The 19,681-nt window shown below is 39.9% G+C and overlaps 1 protein-coding gene across 2 annotated transcripts in view; it reads right to left on the bottom strand.

Moving 5' to 3' along the window:
• Nucleotides 1–244: 244 nt before the first annotated feature.
• ralyl (RALY RNA binding protein like) overlaps nt 245–19,681 on the bottom strand; it is a 39,752-nt gene continuing 20,315 nt past the window's right edge. For both annotated transcript variants that reach the window (XM_018677820.2, XM_018677821.2), the window contains exons 3-9: nt 7,200–7,275; nt 6,043–6,090; nt 5,043–5,236; nt 3,667–3,780; nt 3,241–3,398; nt 1,796–1,833; nt 245–1,027 (exon numbers count right to left, since the gene is read on the bottom strand). In XM_018677820.2, coding sequence (XP_018533336.1) covers nt 1,801–1,833; nt 3,241–3,398; nt 3,667–3,780; nt 5,043–5,236; nt 6,043–6,090; nt 7,200–7,275 — 623 coding nt within the window. In that variant the 3' untranslated portion in view covers nt 245–1,027; nt 1,796–1,800. The remainder of the gene's footprint in view (nt 1,028–1,795; nt 1,834–3,240; nt 3,399–3,666; nt 3,781–5,042; nt 5,237–6,042; nt 6,091–7,199; nt 7,276–19,681) is intronic.

Below are 19,681 nucleotides of genomic sequence, written 5' to 3'. Positions count from 1 at the left end.
GATAAAACTTTCAGTTGAGTCAGGTATTAACTTTCCAAAGCTACTCCTCATGTCATCTAAGGTTAAATAAAAAAAAGGATTGCAGAAATTGTTTTCCAAGCCCTAAGTGAAAGTGAGGTTTTTGTACTGAGCAGAGGACCCACAGAAACACAGTCTGCAAGTTTTTGGTTTTTTTTTGTTTTGTTTTTAGTGGTTTGCAAAAATAAAAGCCACAACAAAACACTCCAGCAGACTGTTCTTTTTTGGGAGGAACGGGTTTATTTCAAAAACTGTTATCATCCATAGCGGTAACAAATGCAATGAATACAAATGATCCATAATAGCCACATTTTTAACATGCTGATAGTAAAAAATAGTCATCTTTTGATTACCATAAACAGAATGTAAACAGAATTTTAAAATGCATCTTATTATGTATAACAAATGATAGAACATGATATGCATACAATACTGTGTGGAGACACCGTGAATAAATTACATTTCATAAATTTCAGCAAAATGTACAAATAAAGCAAATCACATAATTATTATATGTCAAAGAAAATGTGTTCCTCATACATTCATTTTTAGCTCTCTGCCAGCGTTTGTGGCTCGTCACAGTTTTCAATGCACAGAAACGGAACAAACATACATTTGCAGTACAACAAAGGAGGGCATCTCATGGTTCGTCTGATTGATCACATCATTCTATTTTTATGCACAATACAGACCATAATATATTAAGCACACAATATACTGTATTGCCCTTATTTTTCAGAAAGGCAATCAGTTTGAAGGGAAATTATCGATTGCTCTTTGCAGTTGATCTTGCAGTAGTTTGGAGAGTATTCATAACCAGCGTTTTTGATGAAGTACACATCAGGAGTGTTGTGTTCTAATGAGGCAAACAAGCAACAAACAAGTTTGAAAAACTCCTCCTTCTGCTGTCATTGCTTTCCTTTAATTTCAAATACACCCTCTTGATCAAGAAGGTTTTGCTGGTATCTGTTCTCCCAACTTCATGTACTGTAGGTTTCCTTTCTCCTAACTTGAAAAAACAAACAGAAGATGGTGAGAAATTATTATTATTATTATCAGGCTGACTTTCACAGACATACAAACATACATAGAAATGGTGGCGACATTCTCATGCTATGTAGGTGGAGAAACAGAGGAGGCATGCAGGCTGTGACCAACGTGACAATAAACTAAACGCTTGGAGCTGCTGATATAACCTGCAACCACTGAAATATTCACCTGAGGACAAACAGTTAATTTTGCCATCAACTTAATAATCTATCATGTTCAGAGCAGCTGAAAAAGATTTCTGTTATCGGGCACTTGAGGACAGCAGGGAGGAAATGTCAGCCAAGAGGCAAATTAAATCTCGTAGCTATTTGTTCATACAAAGAAAAATCAGGGGAGCTTTAAATGTCGTTTGATGGAAAGTGCGGATGAGACGGAGTCCTATCTCTGCGGCTGTTCAGACAGTCATCAGTGATAACTGCAGAGAAGCTGCCTTCCCATACGCTCCCAGACGGAGGGAATGACAGTCCATTTAGAGAAACAGTACGGAGGATTAAACTGGAAAGTGATGAGCAGTGTTTCTCACACTTTCACACAGTGGAGAAACACGCTGCAGAGCTTCGTGTTGCTGTGGCTGCTGTCTCTAAGTTGTCGCACTAAAAGACATGCTGTGTTTTCTATGCTCTATTCTTGGGGTGAAATGGTGGACAGCACATGTTGTACACTGACTGGTTAGTTTCCTTATAAATAAGGAATTCTGTTGCAAAAAACAGTACGATTAAATACTGACCTTACTCAGTTGTCGATGTCTGATATGTGGTTCTCTATCTGCAATACAAGAAAAAAACAGATCATGATATCAATGTAGGTATGAGTTGGATACACTGTCATCCATTCTTTTAACTGGGCAGCAACATCGAATCCTTTTTCTATTCTTAATCCATAAATACCAAATAATAAATATGCATCTGTTTTAACTTGTACATTTATTTAATATGCCACATGCATGTACCGATGGCAAAATGTTAAAAGAATCAGTCATTTAGAACTTTCTTTACGGCTGCGTTAGAGTTTTAGTTCATTCCAGCTGAATATATTTATTAGGTCTCATATTTTACATCTATGAATGCGACACAAAAAGCAAAGCAAAAAAGACACAAAGATACACACAAAGAGAAAACATCAAGAAGAAGAAGAATGTAAAGAAAAGAATATACATATATTTGACAGGTGCATCATTCTGTTATGTACATGCTACATTTCCTCCATCAGAGAGCAGACGGTTGGTAACTTGGTGTATAAAGTGTTTCTTTATGTTTTAGAAAGTCTGTAGGTGGCATTTAACAGCATACATCAGCTCTCTCATGGCCAGGAATCTTGAGAGGCTATTCAGCCATTGATCAACAGCAGGTGCTTCAGATTCTTCCTCTACAGTATTTCACTTAGATACAAAGCAAACCAGCAAACTTTACCTTAGATTCTGAATATTTCACATCATCATGAGAGACCAAGGATGTCAGCAGAGAAATAATAAATAATAAACCAATGAATCATTTCTCCCCAGAAAAGCTGATATCTTCTAGCATGTCCACATAGGATTCACTAATGTCCCCTCCTCTGAGCGTATTTTACGTTTATTATTTTCAAATAACAACCAGCCCTTGTGACAGGGGAGACATTTGTTGGTGATTTTGTATCTAGCCTAATTAACAAAGTAGGGAAATGTAGTTCACGCTAAGGCACAATTTATCCTATAAGGTAATTAGTAGTTTGACATTTTGGGCAATATGCACTTTTTTGCAGAGATTTGGGAAAGAAGATTAACACCTTTTTTATGTCAGTATGAGGCCAGTGCAATATGAGGCCAGTGCAAGCAGCTGGTTAGCTTAGCTTAGCACAAAGACTGGAAATGGGGGTGGGGGCATTTTGCTAATTTGTGCTAAGCTAACTGGATGCTGGCTATAGCTTCACATTTACTGTACAGACCTGAAATTGGTATCCTCTCATATAGCTCTTCTAAAAGTCAAGAAGTGTATTTCCCACAATGTCTACTTCTCTAACACCTGAGATTATGACTTGAAATGAGCACATGCACCAAGATGTACAGCTACTGCAAACAGCACACACAATAACCCAGCTGAAAACATTATCCTTGCATTTACTTCAGAGACAGGAGAACGCAGTAACCCCCCTCACTCCTTGTTGAGACTGTAAATGGCTACTTGGCCTGCTCACCATGTCACCGGTGCCTTCATCTTCAAAGTCGTCCTCGCCGCCGTCCGTCATCTCCCCCGCCTCCACCTCGGCTGTCCCCTCCACTTCCTCCTCACCAGAGTGGTCTGCCGCATCACCATGGAGACATTCACACACCTCTTCTTGTTTCCTCTGCATCTCTGGCAAAAGAAAAGGAGAGAGACAGAGGAAGACTGGCAGTTAACATCAGAACATAATAGATTTATTGAGCTGAGCTTCCTTTCAGACAAGCCACTTTATAAGCCTTTAATATTTTCCATATCTTTTTGTCCTCGCTCCTCAAACACTCTTCTCTTATCTCTTTATTTCGATTCCTTGTGAGCACTCTGTAACCTAAAAAGTTCTCCGTCTATACAGTGTCTGCACACTCAGTTCAACAGACAGGTCCTTGACTCTGTCGAGTCTTACCAGCATCAGAGCGATGTTGCCGCTCAATCTTCTCCAGCCTTCCCAGCAGTGAGTCGATCTTGGTCTTGATCTGTGACAGCTCCTTTTTGATTGTTAGGAGCTGGTCTGTCTTCACTGTGCACATACATTAAATAAAGTAAATTAAAAAGCATAGTTAATGTTATGTTTGACAGGGACACAGACACAGTTGCAACAGTACCAGCAACAGCTACTGCTTTGCTCTGACATGTTCTCAAAGGGCAAGTTCATTGCCAGAAATGTGGCTGAGGCACAATCAGTGAAAGGGCACAGGGATGAAAGCCAGAGTTTATGATATTTCACTGTGTTGCATTGCAGGGAGAATACTGATTAGTATCTGGGAGAATATGAGCAGTGCAAACTGTGGAACAACTGAAGAAATGCTGTTTCATACAACCTGTATTATTCTTGTAGTTGTGGCCACCTTTCTACAATAACAACAATGTACTCGCCAACTTAAACCTGCATTTATTGATTTTGTTTTGGCCTCTTGAGGGTACCACAACAGGCTATAAACACCTAATAAGGCTGCTTATTTACAAAAGCAGAAGACATCAGCAATTATTTGGAATCAGTTTAAGGGAAATATCTGGCTCTTAAGTTGCTTAACGCTCCACTGTGTTCACCAGCTGGTCGCTAACTGTGTCTGTCAGCTCTGAAACCAAAACAATCAGCTGATATTTTGAGAATTCTCATTGGGTGTTCACACCTTTCACATCATATATAATTAGTTGAATCATTGTAAATGGTTCATCTTTAATGGCTGAGATCTTGCAGACATTGCCTTCATCTAAAACTGTGGTTTTTGTGATTTTCTGACATTTTATAGACCAAACAATCAACTGATTAGTCAAGAAAATAGGTGGCAGATTAATCTATTATGGAACTTGCAGGTGAAAAAAATTAATTGACAACTATTTTGATAATGGAATAATCGCTGTAAGCATTTTTCAGGCAAAAAACACCAAAACATTTGTTCATGTCAGTGTCCCATATGAGGATAAGTTGCCTTTCTTTTACATGATAAAGTGTTGGTTGGTCAAAAAAAGCATTGTGGGCTATGGGCTCTGGTTATTTAGGGGTGGCTTTTCAAACAGACTAAATTATTAATCAATAAATCAAGATAAAAAACTGGCATGGTCGTGATGTCTAACTCTCTGTTTCTTGCCCTGCCGCTGTAGCAATGTTGCCACATTTCCAGATCTCAGCGGTTACTGTGGTGAGCACTCTTATCACACCTTATAAAAATAATCTACCAAAAAAAAAAAACCAACTAAGTTGTAATAAACCAGGATGTTTCTGTAAACATAGCAGGAAAAGTGAACTAGAGGAACAAAACAAGGACGAAGAGAACGTACGTTTAGGGCCCGTGATGGAAGAGCTGGTATTGAGCGCTCGGGAGGAGGACGAGGAGGAGGAGGAAGAGGAGGAGCAAGCTCTGACTGGAAAGGAGGATTTGACTCTGCGCGTGGACGGGACAACTAGTCGCGAGCGTTTGATGGGGATCACAGCCCGGGTCGGGGGTACGACACGACCGTGGTACTCAAAGAGTCTGAAGACAGGTGAAAAATAAAGTTGCAGCAATCTTAGCAACAATAAAGATTTTACAAAGTTATAACAGTGCAGAAAAACACATTTTTAAAAGGGAGGGAGAAATAACTCTGGATTTATTATGAGCACTGAACAGCACAAAGTGTGTCATCAAGTTGTTTTTTTTCTCAGTAGTCACTCCTGCGGTCCCTAGATGTTGTTATTCAAGCAACAAGAAATGCTTACAAAGCACCTAATAGACATTCTGCAAAAGATGTGTGAACGATGGTGGTACATATTGAACAATGCCATGGCCATTCAATCAAATTCTGTTCCCTGTTGCCTACGACATATCAAATTGCCAAAATAGCAATAATGACTCAAAGCTGAAGGATTCGACTCTCTGGGATATTGCAAAGCAGAGGAAGTAAACAAACCAATGAAAATGTCAGAAGGAAGATGCATTCTTTGCCTTGCCAGCGCAAATGACCAGCCAGGGGAATATCTGACATTCAGTACTCGCCTATGCGGATAAAAGCATCATTAGTAAGCCCAACGGAGAGGAATAAAAACCTCCCCAATATGACATTCATTATGCCTATGATAATGTAGTTACTTTGCCTCAGATGGAAATGGGGCCATTCTGCCGAAAACTCATCTTTATCTAAGTAGCTGTCTCAGAAATGGGGAGAAAGGAGGGTTTACACTGAAGGGCAAAAATCAGAGGAGAAGGGATTGAAAACGATATGAAAAAGTAAAACAAAATACAAAGTAAACCCTGACTATATGTTATTTAGCAGTGACATCAAATCATCTTTTTTTACATACCTGCTGTAGAAATCGTCTCTATAGTAGTCATAGTCAAACTCGTAGCCACTGTCAACACAAAAGGGAAGTTTATTTTTACCTCAGTGTTCCAGTATTTAAATTACAATGTATGTTTTTTTTTGTGTGTAGCCAGGGAAGAAACAGCCTGCCAGAAAACAAGACTACGTGAGAATTCAAAAATGTGAGGTAAGTTGAATGATGTAGTTGAACATTTTGGAAAATATGCTTTTTTTGCTTTTCTGCCAAGATAGATGAGAGGATACAACTCATATCCAGCTACAGCCAGTTAGCTTAGCTTAGCATGTAGACTGAAAAGAGGGGCAAACAACATGAGCAAAATCTGCCTAGATAAGCATGTTAATTACTGAGCTTTAGAGGTGCTGGGAGGCAGCCATGCTAGCTGTTTCCTCCTGCTTCCAGTGTTTGCGTTAAGCTAACCAGCTGCTATTATGTAACTTCAACTGTTGCTTTAAATATAAGGCTACAGCAAGAATCCAGTTAGCTTAGCTGAGCATAAAGACTGGACACAGGGGGACACAGCTAGCCTGGCTCTGTGGCCAGGAAGTAGGAGCACATAACCCTGCTAAAACCACAACTTTCATTTTTACACTCTGGTTCTTGTGCATAGTAAAATAAACAAGATATAAAGTGTTAAACAGCTTTAGAGTTGCTGGTAGACAGATTGAGAGAGCCACGTTAGCTGTTCCCCCCTGTTTCTAGTCTTTAAGCTGAACTTAGCTAGCATATTTAGCATAAACGTGAGAGCTGTGTTGGTGGTCTCATTTGACTGAGCGACAAAGCAGATAAGCTTATGTTGAACTGTTCCTTAAAAAGCTGAACTAAACAATTACTTTGTATTTTTTTAACCTGTTAAGTCTTCAGTTCTGTCAAACTTTGCACACTGGATTTTCTTTGCTTCCAACAAAACTCTAAAAATGTCAAGAATGATGGAATGTGTAATAGCAGCAGACGCAAAGTGACACTGGGAGCACAGGTAGGGAATTGGCTGTTCCTCCACAAGCACCTGACCTGCCAGCGAGAGTCATGAGCACATATTTTTTCCACACAGCACAAGGCAAGTAGTACAGTGGGAAAAGTAGGTCAGCAAAGCGACATCCAACTGATAGAGTAAAACAAGACATATGTTTTGCACAGACCTGTAGAGCGACGAGAGAGGCCTCTTGGAGCCCATCTTAGGCCTGTATGGTTTTGGCTCTCCTGCCATGTTGATATCTGGAAACAAAATGAAAATCAGTGTTGTTACTATGATACAGCATGAAGAAATGTTCATATTGAAAGCTATAGCAACAATATAAATTAAAAAATTTGACAACCATGGTATAATAAAACTCAAATTTGGGGTGACCTTCAACTTGGCTTACAGTTGAAATGATTGATTGATTAATCCACCAGCCAATTATTTTCAGTTAAGCCATTTTCAAGCATGAATACTGAACATTAACTGGTGCCAGAATCTCAGCTGTAAGTATTTGCTGCTTGTCTTTGTAAAATGATGATGATTTTCTGGGTTTTAGACGGTATCTCAGACAAAATAAGAGATTCAGACCTTGCCTTGGGCTTACATCCAGTGTATATGTCCATTGTTCTGGGTAAAAATGTACTGGAAGCCAAAATGAGTTGGTCACATTTCCTGGTTTTGTTTCCCCAGACAGTTTCTTTGTTGAGCCATAGGGGAAGCAGAGTTACAATAAGAGTGAATTTTGGTTTAAAAACACTAATTTCTGAAGATATCCCCTCGAGTCTTATGAAGCTTCTCATTAGCTTTGGTTAAACTTCAGAATAAATTTTCACACATAAAGAGGCCTGTGGATTCTGTCCCCTTCTCTCTTCCATTGGAAAAGCATCCAATGGGGATCTCTTTACATTTAGTATGCACAGGAAAAATGATACTAGGTACTCATGAGCACATCAGTATTTAAGGCAGACCATCACACATTTTTCAACAGACTAAACCGAAGAACGTTATTCTCCATTTTAAGTGACAACATCAAACTCACTATAACCAGAGTTACATATTTTTAGACAAAAGTGACAAATAAAATCACAGTAAGCAACTTTCAGTATCCAAACTTTGGGAGACGAGGCATGCCACTAATTAGAGGATTTGCTTGAGAGAAGAGAAGGAGCGCAAGGTGAGATTAGAGGAAGAGCGTCGCTGACAAACGCTCGAGGGCTGATTCCCCTAAATCACCTCTCCGACACGGACAGATCAGACAGACTTCATTCTCACTGTCGTCTAACTTTCAGCCCTTGGGTAACCTCGCTGAAATGACAGATTTGTTTTTCCATCTTAGAGAGATGGATTTAATGTGGGAAACTTTTCGAACATTCCTTTACACACGGCTGAATCTCTGCAGTAAAACACTGCAGATTCACAGACAACATTTTGGGCAATGCACAAGGAGACATAATTGCTGTCTTACTATAAAATTGCCATGGCAACTACTGGCAATGAACACATGGGTATAACATGCATGGCACTCAAAATGGTTGTTTTTCCTGTGTCAACAATAAACTGTTATACAGTCTGAATTTTTTTTTTTAATGTAAAACACAACATGGTCATTATCAAACCATGGCCCCAGGTGATTCTTACAAAAATATTGTCGGCAGAGCTGAGCAAAATGTTTTGAACCTTAAGCTTTTAAAGAAATTATGTGCAGCAGCCATTCACTGTGATATCAAAGCCCTTTACACTGTTCTGAATGAACACAAATATAGTGATATTCATCATAATGCACAAAGGCCACAAAGCCAGTTTCTGAAGCACAAAAACATTATGGCTGAATAAATTGTAGAGTCGGTACAGTCTGTTCTGCTGTGACCTTACTTCATTTAAGACCTCAGGTTTTTTATGCGAGAGTGAAAACTATTATATGATGACAAGAGATGCAATGAAGTTCAATATAATCACTGAAAATACAACAATGTGGTGGCATATACTGGGCAAGATTCTGCAAATGAATCACTATCATGATGTTATTAAGCTAGAAAGAGAAAATCTGAGCACAGTTTACAACTTGTAAAATGTGAGGAGCTGCTTTGTTTAATATTGCTTATGACTCAGACAAAACATGACTCTGAGGTCTGTTTACTTGTCTTCTCTAAAGTTTAGTGAACTTTTAATGAAAGTATCCGTTAGTTGGATCTGCCTTAGCACCTACAGGGTTCTAGGTGATGAAACCAACCAGGTGAATTGAGGTAGAAAGCATCAAGTTATTTAGTGATTTCACTTCAGTCCAGTGCAGTCCTCAAGAAGACATGGATAAAAACTGGCAGAGATGCTGAAAACTTCTTAAGGATTTTAAAGGCCTTGAGACAAAAAAAAAAAAGAAAAAGTTAGGACATAGTTCTCCACTTGGTAAAAAGACAAATATAAAAATCCTCTTCAAATGCATTAGTGGACTTCGTGACTCATCCGTACACAATTGAGGTTGCAAGCATTGATTCATGTCACTTCAGTCCACTGTAGACCTCAAAGAGACGAAGATAAAAACTGGCAGAGAGGCTGAAAACTTTTTAAGGGCAGACATTGTTAAAAAAAAAAATATCTCCAAGTCAATGCTAGGACACCATTCTTTACTCAGTAAAGAAACAAAAATGAAAATCCCCTTCAAATGCATTAGCGGACTTGTGAGACTCATCTGCACACACCTCATGGCTCCTCTCATGACTGACAGCCTCTTCTACCTGTACGTTAAACTGGGCCGGCATCACTGCGTTTAGTCTGTCGGCTTGTCGTCACTGCTTTTGCTCAAACTCAGCTCAATCAGCCTTGAGTGCCGCTCAAGGTCATACACGAAAACACAAACAAATATGAAACACCCACCTCCCTCCTCCCTATCCGCATATGCACTCACGCACGCACGCGCACACGTGCGCACACACACACACACACACACACACACACACACACACACGCGCATGCATGCTCACTCCAACAAAAGCGGGAGAGATCCCTGTCTGATGGATGAGTCACCCCCCCTCCAAATTCCTCCCCACCCTTGACAGCTTCAAAAAGTTGCACAGATAAAACATCAGCTTTGCATCAACTGCCCTGGGGATCACGCTGTAGCAAATGTCATGACAGGAGTCGAGTCAGTTCGCTGAAAGGCTCGCAGAGGCTGATAATGAAATCCTAAGCTACAGTGTTAATGCACCAAGTCTGTGAATTAAAGGATGCAAAATATCTCACCATAGGATACAAGATCTCTGTTGTCCTTTGTTTCTGTTTTCACACCTCTAACTCACAGCAGCTGCATCTGTGTCTGGATATTTTTTCTCTATTTTTTCTCCCCCTCTTTACTTCCCCTCTGTATTCCACCCTTTCCCTCCTCACTCTCCCTAATGGACTGATGGATTGGGGGATGTATCGGTGGCTCTCAGGTGCATGGGGGACAGCCGTATCATTATCATTAGGCTCCAGGAAGATGTGAGGAATGGTTCACATTGTAAGGTCTGCTCTCCTCTGGTCCCCTGCTAGGGTCATTAAAGAGAGAGCAGAGCACTAAAAAGCACTCTAAAATGAACACTGCCACCTCACAACACCCCCAATCCCCCCACACCCCTGACAGACACACACTGAGCATCTGATTAATTACGGTCATTATACTAATCATATATAAAAATGGCACAAAGTGTGTGCATGTGTATGCTTGCCGACTGACTTGTTTATGCGTGCATCCATAAAAAAGTTGAGGCTGGAGATGGAGACTGTGTTGCTAAGCAATAGCCACTTAGGACTTGATTGATACTGTAAATTGTATGCAGCATCGCACCAAGGGTGAATATAAAAAGTTACTTTATGCTGAAGTCATTATGAGCAAGTTGGCCGCAGCAGAATAACACTGAGACAAATTCACAGCCTACATAAAAAGTCAGACTTGGATAGTGTGAGACCACTGGCCATCCTCACACTCCACTCCTGAGAGGCTCTTGTTCGACAGCGGTTAAAACGTTCGCTGCAGACGAATGCGCTGCGATGAGAAAATGTCGTCATTGTGTGCTTGAGCAACACCTGACTACACAGCTCCAATAAAAAGGTGAAAGCTTTTATTGGCACAGCTCCACAGAGAGCATTTATGTATGTGAATATGACAGCGGTCGATGTCAATAAAGAAATATGACCTAATTTGTACTTCAGAGGAAACGATCGTATTGACTGTTTCACAAAAAAATCTGGATAACACTTTAAAATACAGCCAGCAATTTACAGTGCAATTTAGTTGTATGAATAAAATATGTAATGGGTCCCACTGGTGCTTAAAAGTAGGTACAGTGGCGGAAAACAAGACTAAGCAGAACAAGGTAGTAGCAACTGGGAAATCTAGAGGAGAGCAGAGATAAATTATATTAGCTAAGTATTTTTGCAAAGATGCAGCACTGGAAACAAAACCAAAATTTGGGAAAACTGTGTTAACTAACTAACAAATCATATTACAGTCTGTACACCTGGTTGTTGCAGTATGATGCAAAATACATGTTGAAGTTTCAAAAACATTATTGTGGTGAGAAGGAGAAAATACAATATAAAGGCGACATGCTCAAATTGTACAGAAGGCAAGCTACAACTACTCTGGAGATTTGTCTTCTACTTCATAGTGTGACTTAGAATAAGATGAGAGATGGATCTGTTTGCTTCTAGCAGATAAGTTCATCCAGCACTGCAGCAGCTGGTTACAGGTAGGCTGGAGCAGAAAACAAACATATCTCTCTGTGCTATGGAGGGATATTCTCATCGGAGGAGGAAAAACCACAACGACATAATGCAATTATATATAGATGTAAGTGGCTCAACCATGGCTAATCTTTAATGTTTAATGAGGAACTTGCGTCATTATTGTTTTTTTTTTTTGTTTTTTTTTAATGAACAGTCACAAGCAGGTATACAGGCCTTATTGTCAAGTGTCTTACACAGTAAGAAAAAGGCTGTAGGTACTATATTTCCCACTACTGTACCCCAGATGTATCTGGTATTATAAAATACAAAAATACTAGTATTAGCATTACAGTATTTTCTCCTTACCTGCAGAAATGTGTTTGCCCTTGTTCCACATAGCACCAGCAGGAACCATTAAGTATTTTTAGTACCTGATTCATAAAACAGAATTACACTGTAAATCACAGGCCGTCAGTCCGTTAGAGAAATTGAAATAAAACATGGACAAGTTAAGTAATTCAAGTTCGTCCTGGCTGATTTGGTAACATCTGTGGATCAGAAGGAGTAGATGTGTTTTGGAACTACAGGTTTTCTCAAAATGACATGTACTGACCAGTGGAGGCAGCAAACACTCTTTAAGTGGTTTCTTGGTCACAAAGGTCATAGGCGAATAGAGCATTGTGTACTGAAAAGACAAAAGTTAAATATTTTGTCCTACACTGACTCTTCTCAGCATCATCAGTCGCTTGCGTGTAAATGCAAATGCAGAAAGGTAGATTGCAACAGTAACATGAAAACTGTTAAAATATATTAAATGGCTATTGCTTTAATTGCTCTCTTTGGCCTCTTGGGGGCAGTGCATGAAACTATAAGCACAACACTGACATATCATCAACTTTTAACAGTTGACATGGCAGATATGTGAGCAAACAGTCGCCTATTTACACATCCATCAGACAGAGTAACATTAGCATTGATCAGGTGTCATGTTTAATGACATTACGTCCGATATTTAATCTCTTTTAGCTCCGTTTTTGTCTCCACCAGCTCCTGAAGGAAATATCTGCGCCTGGATAAATGCTTCACTGTGTTCCCCAGCTACTCATTGACTGTGTCTGTCTGCTGTTTGGTGCTGAACAGGTAGCACACAGTTGGTTATTAGAGCCTTTCCTGCCTTTCCTGCCTGGTACAGGAAATGGTGCAAATAGCAAGAAGAAAGTGTGTCAGCTGGAAAAACAAAACAATGACCTAAAAGATACTTCACTTCACAGAGCTCTGAAGGGAACTACAGAGTCAGATGACAAATTAAATAATGTTTGGACATTTAATCAACTGTTAATGTAAAAATATTGATAAGGGAAGCTTTAAGGATCATAAAGATTCTAATATTAACATTTTTCTATTTGGACGACAAAATAAACCTTCATCTTTTTACTTATTTATCTTATTTTAAGATGACAAGAATCCGTTTTGAGATGAGATTTACACGGATTTGATTTGATACAATACATATTGATACTAAAAAAAAAGGAATTTTCATTCATTTTATTTTATTCAAAACATTCAGCTGTCGTCCAGCCCCAAGTAGGACTATACAACCTTCTCAAAGGTTTGTCTGGCATATACTTATACTGTCTACAGCAGTTTTTAAATCACAGTCTCTCAGGTCAAAGGAGTGTTTTTACACCGTCTCCTCTCCTCTGTGTACAAGATGAAAGCATCAATCGCAGGCTTTACAAGACTTCACTTCTTTACTGAGCCACTCTTACAGCAAAGATGTGTCTGAGCTCAGTTACAGTTTTATCCATCCACACTGCAAGAATACAATCATCACCACCTTAGGGCCCTCTGACTCAGTTTGTCTTCATTCATATTAATGAAGCTGTGCCAAATTACCTACGAGTGCGTTGCTGTGTTACCGCATGTGTGTCTCTATTTTAGTTAGATACAGACTCCTCAGCTCAGCCTGCCCTTGAGCTCTTTGTCTCTGGTGGTGTGGACGAGTCATTATAACCGAACTGGGCGCAGACAACGGGAGTCACAGCGCACAAGCACACACACATAAATTTGAATTAGTCCACTGGGATGAGCTCGGCTTGGAAGGGAAACAGCAACTAAATAACTGTATAGCCCTTGTTCTGCTTCTATTTAGCCAAGCACAGGCTGAATGATCGCGTATTAGCAAGTTTCCTCTTGACTGGGCTTTTTCCCCATAGATAACAATACATCTGAAAAGGCTTTACAAAAAAAAAAAAAAACAGGCCTTTTAACTCTGTCTTGGTCTATAGGCTCTTAGGAAACATGTAATGGGAATAGTTGGGAAGTAAGTGGTTGTCCATGTCCAAACTGGAGCTCTCTGTGCCAATATGACAGAAGGATTAAGTGATGTGGTAAATTAGCTTCAGAAACAAAATGAGACAATGCATCTCCTCCCTGAACTAATGCCTAAACATAATCTTTTGGCAGGCAAAGCATCGCTTCTGGCACACACAACACAAATTCCATCTCTGCTGCTGCACCCATCCTGAGAGCAGGTGAGCAGTATTTGATTAAGAGATCATCCAGGCACCTGTGTGAATACAAATGCACGACTAAGAGACAGCCCGCATGACAGCGGCTGCAGATTCAATCTACACCGCGTTCGCGCAGCCTGTAAATCTGACAGCGAAGACTTGAATAATCTCCGATCTCGGCTCAAGGGCACAGGCAGCTTCCTCTTTTTATTACACCTGAGAGTGTGTTTTCCTCGCGCGGGGCAGGGTGAGTGACAGGTCGTGAGAGCAGACACAGAGAATGTGTGTCTGTGTGTCTGTGTGTGAGCACATTATGACGCCTGGTTCACATTGTCTTGATTAGTCACAATGTAATTATAACTTAAGTCAAATAACAATGTATTTCTAGATTACATTGAATGCAATTATGGATCGTCAAACATTCTTATGTAAGAGTAAGACTATGGGACGTTTGAAAGAAGAAATAAGACAATCATCATATTACAAATTAAAAGTTCAAATATACACATATAAGCAATAAAACACAGCCTTTTTCAAGTCAGTACACTCTGGGATTTTACTTTGTCTGAAGCCGGTTTCTCAAAGATAGACTCCAACTATGGCATAGATGAAACAAGTAATCAGACTTTTCCATTGATATCTGATTTAATTCTTCACACAGGTGTCTAGTTCTCGGCTACCTTAGGCTGAACATGAATTGTTAAGTGTAACTTTAGGCTTTTTCAATCTGAAAACCTACCAACAGCTAACTGAGAAACCAAAGTCATAAAGCTCGGCTCCGTTTGCCCTGGCAGAAAATGATTATTTTGTCAGGATTCAACAGTTAACAGCATGAAATTCAACATTAGCATAAAATCTCTACAGAGTGTAGATCTGTGCTGCTGTGGGCTCTGAATGAACAAGAGCTCTGCTAACTCATCAATAGTTTTCTCGAATGAACAAAACTGACTGGCGACTTCCTCATTGCTGGTTATTCCAACAGCGTTCTCTGAAAGCTATTTTCCCTTCTAATGACTTGCTCCATAATGTTCGTGAAGCTTGAATCATGAAATTATGAACTGTGTTTTCCACTTCTTTTCTTTTTTTTGGTCATTGGGTGCCACTGGTCAGCAGGGGGGGGGTCACGGCCTGTTACCATGGAAACACATCTCTTCAATGGTTGTCCACTGTTGAGACATGTCCACCAGCGGCTGGTTTGGAGCTCTAACATGGCCTGCGGCAAAAATCAGTCACTGACATAGATTCAGGGTGAGATTCTCACAGCTGTGACTCCTGCTGTGACACATGTCCACAAACCAACCAATCAGAATATGACTTCAGATGACGTGGAAAACACTGGCCAAACTGAAGTGCAGACATTTTTAATTAGATCCTCTATCAAACAGTGGTTCAGCCTGACTAGTGAGAATGTTAACAGAGATGAACTGTAGATATCATGAATGATGTAAACTGTATATATTGTATGTTAAAACCATCTACCACATACACAGGGAACAGACCATCACCCTGCCAGCTTCCAGACATCCCTGACATCTACTCAAATTACTCTGTCAACTCTCTCCGAGCTACACGCCATCGTCTAAAGTGTATTATGTCCCGACTGATTCCAATCAGGACGAGCGCCTCGAGGCTCTCACAGTTTTTGTTATGGTCGGGACGTGGATTAATTGCTTGACTGCGTGTCCTTCCTTAATGAATTCCTCGTACTTTGCTCTTTCGCCCTCTTAAGGAAAATGGTTACTTGGCAGCGCATAAATTTCGGCGGCTCGTCCCCGAGCTCCTGAGCGTCTAATAAAATTGTTTTCATTAGACTGGCTGAGCTATGGTCCATTAAGGAGAACAGCATGTGAGATTGCTAAATTTTCAGGTTGGCTGGGGTCAATGTATCACATTGGGAATACAACCATTAGCTGGTGAATGATCTTATATCTAAAGACACAAACCAGCAGCACAGAAGGTAAAATCTTGATGCCAACCAATGGTTCATCCCAACATTGGTTCGTGTTGATTTTTGCATTAAATCATAATGAGGATATTGCCATAGCCTGAGGTAACAATAATTTAGTCTTTCATCTCTCCTGAGTTGTTAATGCACTTTTCCTCCTTTTCTGTAGTGGCATCCTTTTTTCCTTGTGATGTAAGTTTGTGGCTCTTCAGAGCAACGCTTTGAAGCATTTTAACCCCTGGAGCCGGTCCATCACCTCCACCCAACCGCACGCTCGTTAATCTGCGCGAGCAGCTGGAAAACAAACTGACAGCTGCCACCTGCTCCAAAACTACTTGTACATCTGCCTCTTCATTCATTCAGCTGACTGTGAAGACACTGAGCGGCGTACACGGAGGGGAAACCATCACAGACGTTCCACATCAACACATCCGCCCTGCCCTCTTTTAGTTAAACCAGAAACATTTATTTGACAGACACTGAATATGCAACTATTCTGATATTTGACAAACCATTTTCAAGTCTTGTGGTTCCCAACCTGTGGGTCATGACCCCAGTAAAAGATCACAAGTAAACAAGTCGCGAGAAGATTAACATGATGCTGGTGTTAATAAAATGTAGCTTTTCACACCAATCTATGGTCAAAATGATCACAGCACCTTCTTCTTGATGGAGGGTTCGCTGTGTTTCTTTTTCTTACACAACAGTAAACAACCTTCAAAGCTTTAATCTTAGACTTTGCTTAACTGTAATCAACTTGTCACCGCAGGAAAAACACAGGTGTAAACAATTAAAATCAACGACGGCTGAGACCCATTCGGCTGCTTCAGTGTCAGGGTTCTGCTATTGTTCGAGCTGGATCACTGTCACACTGTCGTGGCTTAATGGGACACATGAACAGAACAGACCCATCATTACTGTTACTAGTAACACACTCAGATGATGAAAGCAATCATTAGTTGCAGCCCTGCGTTCCAGTATTTAAATAAATATGAATAAAAAGATTTGAAATGCAGAACGCACTCATTTTATAAATAATTGCCTCTGATCATGAATCAGTGCATGTAGATGTTAATATATGAGATTTATTAATATCATGAATTATTCATTTACTCACAGATGCTAACCAAGCAAAAATCTTTCCACCAGCACTTCACAGGTGAACACACACATACACACACACACACACGCACACAAAGACACCTGGAGCTGCCATGTGCAGCCAACCACTGAGCAGCTCCACTAAAAGCAATCAGGAGAGAGATACAGGACTTGCTCACAGGCATCTCTGCAGTGCTCTCTGAACACACACTGAACTTCTCTACTCACCAGACCACCACTCACAATGTTTGGCTAACCGCAGTCACCAAATAGATTAAAATAAATGTTACGCCCTTTAAGCAGCACTCTCCTGCCTGTGATCAGGTCACAGAGGAAAAAAAGACTTCCTGTGAAAAAGCACAAACACTGGATGAAAGAGGGGTTTATACTCCTGAGTTTATAAATTATTACCACTTCAGCCTGGCATATTAATGAATACCCTGTATGATTTGAGGGGCTGCTTCTCATTATCAATTAATCTCCTGACCTGTTAAATGTCAAATAGAATCCACCACAGATGCCTTCAAATGGCTTGTTTTTGTTCAACCAACAGTCCAAAACAGATAAACAGATATTCAGTTTACAGTCACATATGATTAATCAGTTATGAAAACAGTCCACAATTCATCTTCTAATTGACTAATTGTTGCAGCTCTAATGATTTCCATCATTATCGACAACCTATTGTAACCTACATCAGTTCACAGAGCAAGTTAAAATAAGGATTACTTTCCTGGAAACTTCAAATTTACATGCAATTGCTGACACATACTGAGCAACAGAAAGAGAAGCACAACACAGACTTCACATAGACATCAGAAAACCACCAACACTGCAAGTACTGTCCGTGTTTAAACAATCGTCATCAAGTTTCTAGGTAAACTGTCACTCTTAGCTCGATAAAGAAGGAAAGAAAAATGTGTTGAAGCCATTTTATTTACACTGATTGAAGAGTCAAGTGAGGCTGACCACAAGAAACTCCAGAATTAATCAACTTTTAATCATTTTCTCGACCTTAAACGATCAAAGAAATGACTGGTGGTGTTTCCCAGCGTCCTACAGACAGTATAAAAGCAAATATAAGAACTGGCATCGTTAACTTCAGCAACATGAACTCCTCTGTCCTCAGCTGACTGACATCTCACATACTCACATCTCTGGTTGCGACGCCTGCCTTTGTACATGGTCATGACGAGCGGGAAACGACGGGATATGTTGCTGCCGTGGCCGAGCCGAGTTTGCTTCCTTTTCTCTCTCTCTCTCTCCCAAAAAAACTAGACCGACTGCCGGTGCACCTCCAGCTGCAGACTAACAGCCGAGCCGCCTCAGACCATACCATTTGTCAAACTATTCCAGGGGGAACTCTCGCCTCAAATACTCCACTCGACTCCAGCTGCAGAAGCACGAGTTCAACCAAAAATCCCCCCTTTTTTCTTCCGCCTGTGTCGCAAAGATTGGGCGAAGTGAAATTACAAGATTATGATTCTTTATGGATGGCAGGGGGAAAAAAACTTAGAAAAAGTCGCTCTGCTCCCAGAAAAGCTGCATATGTAACCAGAGAGAACAGCGAGTGACTGAAGAAGCTGAGAACTTGAGATTCATGTTGATGTTTTGTATATTTGTACACAGGGCCGTAGCCAGCTTTTTAATATCCAGGTCGTCCCAACGCCCCCATCAGAACATTTATTTTGACCGGACAATATTGATTTTTATTTTTATTTTTTTAAGTTCCTGTTTAATCAATATGTTAATTAAGATTTTCTTTTATCTAACTACGGGCAAATAAAAATCTGGGGAAGATGCACACAGACTTTTATTTACTGACCTAGAATAAAGTATAAAGTCTAAAATACAGGGACATACCCATCATGTGTAAAGCGGCAACTACCAATTATGCAACTTCTTCTCTACGGCAGTTAAATATCTTTAAATATCTTGTTTTATCTGATCAACAGTAAAATAATAATAATAATAATATAAAAAATAAAAAACACTAAGATATTCAATTTACTATCAAAGATGACAAAAAACAGAAAATAAAATAAATTTGAGAAGCTGGAACTAGTGATTCATTAATGGCTATGTGTCCATCCATCCAACAACGCTATGAGAGTAAACCAGAACATAAAGCTGTGGGCCAGAAAACCAAAACAAGGAGCTGAAAGACACTAAAACACCTGACAGAGCTGAGACTGACAGCTGAGTCACATTCACTTGCACCAGTTTTTTTTCACTTGCATTCACTTTAACCAGGGATTGAAGCTAAACATTAGCCCTAGTATAAATATTACATCTATGGCATTTATTTATTAATATAATGTTTATCTGTATGTCTCTGTTAAACTACCTGAATGAAGAACTTTTTTATTTATTGTACCTTATTTATTGTACCCACTGTTT

Source organism: Lates calcarifer, linkage group LG4, assembly GCF_001640805.2.
Source record: "Lates calcarifer isolate ASB-BC8 linkage group LG4, TLL_Latcal_v3, whole genome shotgun sequence".
NCBI lineage: Eukaryota > Metazoa > Chordata > Actinopteri > Centropomidae > Lates > Lates calcarifer.
The sequence above is the reverse complement of the archived record's forward strand: the minus strand, read 5'-3'. Positions and strand labels throughout refer to the sequence as shown.